Source organism: Aethalodelphis obliquidens, unplaced genomic scaffold (assembly GCF_003676395.1).
Source record: "Aethalodelphis obliquidens isolate GAN/ISIS:26980383/991018 unplaced genomic scaffold, ASM367639v1 scaffold1146, whole genome shotgun sequence".
Taxonomy (NCBI): domain Eukaryota; kingdom Metazoa; phylum Chordata; class Mammalia; order Artiodactyla; family Delphinidae; genus Aethalodelphis; species Aethalodelphis obliquidens.
This window is the reverse complement of record NW_020839057.1, coordinates 1-7,574: the sequence shown is the minus strand read 5'-3', so window position 1 is coordinate 7,574 and position 7,574 is coordinate 1. Positions and strand designations below refer to the sequence as shown.

The 7,574-nt window shown below is 52.2% G+C and overlaps 2 protein-coding genes across 2 annotated transcripts; both read left to right on the top strand.

Annotated features, from left to right (window-relative positions):
- The first annotated feature begins 95 nt into the window (after window positions 1-95).
- On the top strand, window positions 96-5,349 carry LOC113617003 (uncharacterized). The gene is given in 2 exon segments (XM_027100335.1): window positions 96-3,322; window positions 3,991-5,349. Coding segments are annotated over 2 exon segments (2,922 nt in total). The 5' UTR covers window positions 96-562; the 3' UTR covers window positions 4,153-5,349.
- LOC113617004 (uncharacterized) lies at window positions 4,217-6,928 on the top strand. The gene is made up of 2 exons (XM_027100337.1): window positions 4,217-5,114; window positions 5,428-6,928. The coding sequence occupies exons 1-2, from the start codon at window positions 4,245-4,247 to the stop codon at window positions 5,464-5,466; spliced, it is 909 nt and encodes a 302-aa protein (XP_026956138.1). The 5' UTR covers window positions 4,217-4,244; the 3' UTR covers window positions 5,467-6,928.
- Window positions 6,929-7,574: the final 646 nt, after the last annotated feature.

The window sequence follows — 7,574 nt, the reverse complement described above, 5'->3', positions numbered from 1 at the left end:
CTGTTTAAAAGTCAACCAATCGGCGACTAGTGTCTTTGTTTAAAAGTCAACCAATCGGCAACTATGTTTGTACCGGTCTATAAAAGAGCTGTACTAAACTCCGCCAGCACCTCTTAGCGTCACCGGCAACGAGTGCGCGGAGGTCCAGGTTCGAACCTGCAATAAATGACCCTTGCCGTTTGGCTTTGACTCTCGACTCTGGTGGTCTTGTGGAGGGGCCTCGCGACCTTGGGCATTTCATTTGGGGGCTCGTCCGGGATGCCCCCAAGCCCACCAGACATCAGGTCAACGGGTCATCGCTGACAACCGATCGGTAAGTAAGCCGGCTCAGGGTACCTTCTGTTTTGGGGACTAGGACAGTCCTGGCGGACGCGCTATAGGACACCTAGTCGGGTATGGTTGGAGACGTCCACCACGACCCATCTGGGGCTGACAGCCCATCTGAAGCGCGCACGCGATAACCTCCCCTTCCTCCTTTTACAGACTCCGCTATTGGGACTGCTCTTAATCACTTTTGTTTTCAGAGTAACCTTTTCTAATCAATCTCTTCCAGGACCTAGACATGGGCCAAGCACAGAGTACCCCCCTCTCCCTCCTTCTCGCTAATTTCGGGGATGTAAAGTCCCGAGGACACAACTTCAGTCTGGACATCCGGAGAAGAAAACTAATTACCTTCTGCCGCTCTGAATGGCCAACTTTCGGGGTTGGCTGGCCCACCGAGGGTACCTTTTGTCTTCCTATAATCCTAAAAGTTAAATCTAGAGTTTTCTTGCCAGGAAAAGAAGGCCATCCGGACCAGATCCCCTACATCCTGGTATGGCAGGACCTGGTAGAAAACCCTCTTCCCTGGATGACCCCCTTTTTGTCATCAGGGTCATATAAGATCCTTGCGGCCCGACCAACTAAACCTCCCAAGCCTCAGACCCGAACTGCACCCATACTCTCTGACAGCCAAGACCTCCTTCTCCTAGAACCCCCCCCATATCAATCTCCTCCTTTGGCCCCACAACCAGTCCCCCTTCCTGCTCCTGGCTCTGCTCCTCTCTCCTTGGTAGAACCTCCTGCGGCCCCTCCCGGAGGGCCACCCAGGCCAGAACCGGAGGACCGAGAGGCAGAGGCGCTACCGGTCCCCCTGCCCAATGAAAATAATTCCCAGGGACCGGCTGGGCGCACTCGCGGACGCACTCAGCGCGACCCAGGGTTCCGCCATCCTGATTCCACCATAGCCCTACCCCTGCGAGAAATAGGCCCTCCCGATGAGACAGGGAACCCCCGACTCCAGTATTGGCCATTCTCTACCAGTGACCTATATAATTGGAAAACCCAGAATGCCCGTTTTTCTGATAATCCTAAAGACTTGATAGCTCTTCTAGATAGCGTTATGTTCACTCATCAGCCCACCTGGGATGACTGCCAACAGCTCCTCCGGATCCTATTCACTACCGAAGAACGGGAGCGAATCCAGCTGGAGGCGAGAAAACTGGTTCCTAGAGATAATGGTCAACCCACCGCTAACCCTGACCTCATCAATGCAGCTTTTCCCTTAACTCGCCCCCCGCAGGATGATTGGGACTATAACACCGGAGAAGGTAGGGGACGACTGCTCATTTATCGCCAGACTCTAATGGCGGGTCTCCGGGCTGCCGCGCGCAAGCCCACTAATTTGGCCAAGGTATATTCAATTGTACAAGGTAGAACAGAAAGTCCCTCCTCTTATTTAGAAAGATTAATGGAAGCCTTTAGGCAGTATACCCCTATGGATCCAGAGGCCCCCGAAAATCAGGCCGCCATTGTAATGTCCTTCGTTAACCAGGCAGCCCCTGATATTAAAAAGAAACTCCAGAAGTTAGAAGATCTGGAGGGCAAACAGATACAGGACTTACTCCGTATTGCCCAGCGCGTCTTTAATAACCGAGACGCCCCAGAGGATAAACAACTTAAAGCCACTGAGAAAATGACTAAAGTCCTGGCCGCCATTGTTCAGAAAGATCAAGAGGGCCCCCCAGCCACTCGACCTCCCAGGCGACCATTGGACAGAGATCAATGTGCCTATTGCAGGGAAAAGGGCCACTGGGCTCGGGAATGCCCCAAGAAAAGGCAGCCGCGCCCCGACCAGGGGCAATGGCAACCGAACGCCACCCCAGTCCTGTTTACACATGATACAAATTAGGGGGGACGGGGTTCGGACCCCCTCCCCGAACCCAGGGTAACCCTACGAGTGGAGGGGAAACCAGTCCAATTCCTGGTGGATACAGGGGCACAGCATTCGGTCTTGGTTAAGCCCCACGGGAAAATTTCTAACAAATCCTCCTGGGTCCAGGGAGCTACGGGAGTCAAACGTTACCTTTGGACCACTCAGAGAACTGTGGACTTGGGCACGGGAAGGGTAACCCATACCTTTCTGGTCATTCCTGATAGCCCTTGCCCCTTACTGGGGAGAGACTTACTCACTAAAATGGGAGCACAAATTCATTTTCGGCCAGAGGGGCCAATCGTAACAGACCCTCACGACCAACCCATATCTGTGCTCACCCTGAACTTGGAAGATGAGTACCGACTTCACCAGGAACCACCCTCCCAAAATCAAGATATAGAGTCATGGCTTCAGCAGTTCCCCGAAGCATGGGCAAAAACAGGGGGGGTGGGACTAGCCAAACATCGCCCAGCCCTATTCATAGAGATCAAACCGGGGGCAGATCCTGCACGTGTCCGACAATATCCCATGCCCCTAGAGGCCAAGACTGGTATCACTCCTCATATTCGCCGGCTTCTTGACCTGGGGATACTGCGTCCCTGCCAGTCGGCCTGGAATACACCCCTGCTGCCAGTCCGCAAACCTAACAGTAAAGACTACCGCCCAGTGCAGGACCTGAGGGAAGTTAACAGACGGGTCATAGACATCCATCCTACTGTGCCCAATCCATATACTCTTTTGAGCGCCCTTAGTCCAGAAAAACAATGGTATACTGTGCTGGACCTCAAAGATGCCTTTTTTAGTTTACCCTTGGCGCCCAAAAGTCAAGAACTCTTTGCCTTCGAATGGTCAGATCCCGAGAGAGGTATAAACGGACAACTCACCTGGACCAGACTTCCCCAAGGATTCAAAAACTCGCCTACCTTGTTTGATGAGACCCTACACGAGGATCTCAGTGAGTACCGGAGACAAAACCCCAATGTAACCCTCCTGCAGTATGTTGATGATCTCTTAATAGCTGCTGAGACCGCTGAAGCCTGCCTGCAGGGAACCAGAAACCTCCTACGGACTCTCGGCACCCTGGGGTACCGAGCCTCTGCCAAGAAAGCACAGATCTGCAGGCCTGAGGTAACTTACCTGGGATACCTATTGAAAGGGGGGCAACGATGGCTCACAGATGCACGGAAGGAAACCGTCCTCCGCATCCCCAGACCCACCACGCCTCGACAGGTGAGGGAATTTTGGGGGTCGGCTGGGTTCTGCCGTTTATGGATACCCAAATTTGCTGAAATGGCCAAACCGCTATACCTAGCCACCAAAGAGCAGACGCCCTTTGAATGGACAGAAGAGGCTGAGCAGTCATTTCAGCAGATCAAAACTGCCTTGCTTTCCGCACCCGCCCTGGGTCTCCCTGATGTCTCCAAACCCTTCCACCTCTTTGTAGATGAAAGCAAAGGCATAGCTAAGGCCGTGTTGACCCAGCCCCTCGGTCCTTGGCCCAGGCCTGTTGCTTACCTATCAAAAAAATTGGACCCAGTGGCTGCCGGCTGGCCTCCTTGCCTCCGGATGATCGCCACCACGGCCCTAATGGTAAAGGATGCTGACAAACTAACTATGGGGCAGGAGTTACATGTCACCACCCCCCCACGCCATCGACGGGGTTCTCAAACAGCCTCCCGACCGATGGATGAGCAATGCTCGATTGGTCCACTACCAGGGTCTACTGTTAAATCCCCCCAGAATCAGCTACACTCCGCCGCGGGCATTAAACCCTGCCTCCCTATTACCTGACCCAGATTTGGACTCCCCACTCCATGACTGTGCAGAGGTACTGGCCCAGATCCATGGGGTTCGGGAAGACCTACGTGACCAGCCCCTACCGGATGCACAAGTCACATGGTTCACTGACGGCAGCAGCTTTGTCCAGCAAGGTCAGAGGTATGCGGGGGCAGCAGTAACATCAGAAACTGAGGTGATATGGGCAGAGACTCTCCCCCCAGGGACCTCAGCCCAAAAAGCTGAATTAATTGCCCTGACCCAAGCTCTCAAGATGAGCAAAGGCCAAAAAGCTACCATATACACAGACAGCCGGTATGCTTTCGCTACCGCACATATACATGGGGCAATATACCGAGAGCGGGGACTACTCACAGCAGAGGGCAAAGACATCAAGAACAAAGAGGAAATCCTGGCCTTGCTAGCGGCCATATGGGAACCCAAAAAGCTAGCCATTGTACACTGCCCGGGGCATCAAAAACCCACGAATCCAGTCGCCCGAGGCAACAATTTGGCAGACCAGATGGCTCGAAAGGCGGCACACACTCCAATACCATTACTTCCCCTGCAACTGCCGGATCCAGGCCCCCGGGAACTACCGCCCCAACCCGACTACTCGGAGGATGACATCAGATGGATGAGCAGACTCCCTCTAACCCAGGTTAGAGACGGATGGTGGCGGGACGCTAAGAACAATATCCTCCTTCCTGAGAGACTAGGAACCCTGGTCCTTGAACGGATCCACCGTAGCACCCACTTGGGCGCCCGACGGCTACAGGATCTCATCAGGCAGACTGGACTTAAAATTAAAAATGTCTCCGAGAAGACTGAACGACTGGTTGCTGACTGTGCAGTCTGCCAACTCCATAATGCCAGCACCCACCCGCCAACCACTGGCATCCGGGAGAGAGGAAACCAGCCTGGAGCCTACTGGGAAGTGGACTTCACAGAGGTAAAGCCTGGCAAATATGGGTATAAATATTTACTGGTGTTTATAGATACCTTTTCAGGTTGGACTGAGGCATTCCCAACCAAGAATGAGACTGCACAAATAGTAGCTAAGAAGCTACTAGAAGAGATCCTGCCCAGGTATGGCTTTCCAGTTATGATAGGGTCCGACAACGGGCCAGCCTTCGTTTCTAAGGTAAGTCAGGATCTGGCTTCCATACTTGGGGCTAATTGGAAATTACATTGTGCATACCGCCCCCAGAGTTCAGGACAGGTAGAAAGGATGAATAGAACTTTAAAAGAGACCTTGACTAAATTGACCATGGAGACTGGCGCTAACTGGGTAGTCCTACTCCCCTACGCTCTGTTTAGGGTGCGAAATTCCCCCTATAAGCTAGGATTTACTCCCTACGAAATAATGCATGGTAGGCCTCCTCCTATCATCCCTAATCTAAAGACTAACCTTATCCAATTGGACCCAGAAAATAATTTCCTGTCTTCCCTCCAAGCCTTACAGCGGATACACGAGACAATCTGGCCCAAACTAAAAGAGCTATATGCAACAGGACCCCCACCTACTCCACACCAGCTCCGGCCAGGTGACTGGGTCCTTGTCAAACGCCATCAACAAGAGACCCTAGAACCCAGGTGGAAAGGACCTTACCAGATCATCCTGACAACGCCGACAGCCATCAAGGTGGACAGCATAGCTGCCTGGATCCATTACACACACGTCAAGCCGGTGGACCCATTTTCTGACCTCATCAAGTCCACTAAAGCTGATGTCACCTGGACTGTTGACCGGAGTAAGAACAATCCCCTCAAACTGACTTTGCGCCGTACCCTCCCCCATGATGACCAAGGTACTGCTGATAGCCCTAATGATAGTCCTAACCCTCAACCCTCGGGCCACGAGGGGAGGATTCGGCCCTCCCCCCAATAAGAATACTTTAATACAACTACTATATGGTGCACCGTGCGAGTGCAGGGGAGGTACTATGGAGACTCCTGTTGTTCCCCGAGGATATACTCATATGCAGGACTGCGGGGGCATAACTGCGTATCTTGTTCAGGAATATAGGGTTACCGGGGCCTCTCAAAACTGGCAATGCTACCATAAGCCTAAGCCACTCCCCCCTCGAGCTACTTGCCCCTGTTCTACCTTCCAGGAATCAATGCATAGCATGTGCTATTCCTCTTACCAGCAATGTATAGGGGCCAATAACAAGACTTATTTCACAGCCATACTACAGAATAATAAAAGCCCCCCCATTAGTGAGGGTAATAAATACCTTCAGGCTGGATGCACTGGCACCCCCGGGACCCCGGTATGCTGGAATACCAGGGCCCCCACACATATGTCAGACGGTGGGGGGCCCCAGGACGCAGTGCGCCAGATAGAAACCCGAAGACAAATAGAAGAGGTCTATCGGCATCTGTACCCACAGCTCAGCTACCACCCCCTAATTCTCCCTAAGGCCGATCCCTCTGAATTGGACTCCCAGACCATGTCCATACTAGAAGCTACTTTTGCGCTTTTGAATGCCACCAACCCCAACTTAGCACAGGATTGCTGGCTCTGCCTTCCTCAAGGACCGCCCCGCCCTATAGCCATCCCCACCTTCGCCAATTTAAACATCAGCGAACGATGTAACCCTACTTTACTCCCCGAGCCGTTCCCCATACAATTTTCAAAATTTTCAACCACCTTTAATACCTCATGCTTTGTTAAGAACGATTCCCTCTCTAACGCCAGTATTGACTTGGGAATCCTTTCATCCACTGGATGTAGTCAGTATATCCCCGTGAACTCCTCCCTCTGTAGTCCTAACACCACTGTTTTTGTCTGTAGAAATAACCTAGCATACACCTATTTACCCCCGAATTGGACAGGGGTCTGCAACCTAGCCACCCTCCTCCCCAATGTAGACCTAATCTCGGGAGACACCCCATTGCCCATTCCCAGCTTTGACCTTTGGGCAGGGAGAACCAAACGAGCCATTACAGTCATACCCCTCCTGGTAAGATTAGGAATTACAGGAGCTGTGGCCACAGGAAGTACGGGTCTTGGGGTCTCCCTTCACTCCTATAGTCAGCTGTCTAGACAATTAATAGAAGATGTAGAAACTCTCTCTGGGACCATTCAGGACTTACAGGACCAATTAGATTCGCTGGCCGAGGTGGTCCTACAGAATAGGAGGGGCTTAGACTTGCTGACAGCTGAACAGGGTGGGATATGCCTCGCCCTAAAAGAAAAATGTTGTTTCTATGCGAATAAATCAGGCATTGTAAGAAACAAGATCCACCAGCTCCAGGAAGACCTAGCTCGCCGCCGGCAAGAATTAGCGGATAATCCCCTTTGGTCAGGATTTCATGGGATGCTCCCCTTCCTCCTCCCCATCCTGGGCCCTCTACTATGCCTCCTTCTCCTCCTCACTATAGGCCCCTGTATACTCAGTAAAGTCATGAATTTTGTTCGCGAAAGAATAAATACAGTCCAGCTAATGATATTAAGAACACAATATCAGCCCTGCGAGGCCTCAGAAATTGAAGAAACTGAGCCTTGAGGACCCAAGATTGGCTCCTCTGGTTCATGAGAAAGGGGGGAATGAGGGGGCTATGTTCTACTTTGGTGGGAATAGGACTGAGTTGACGC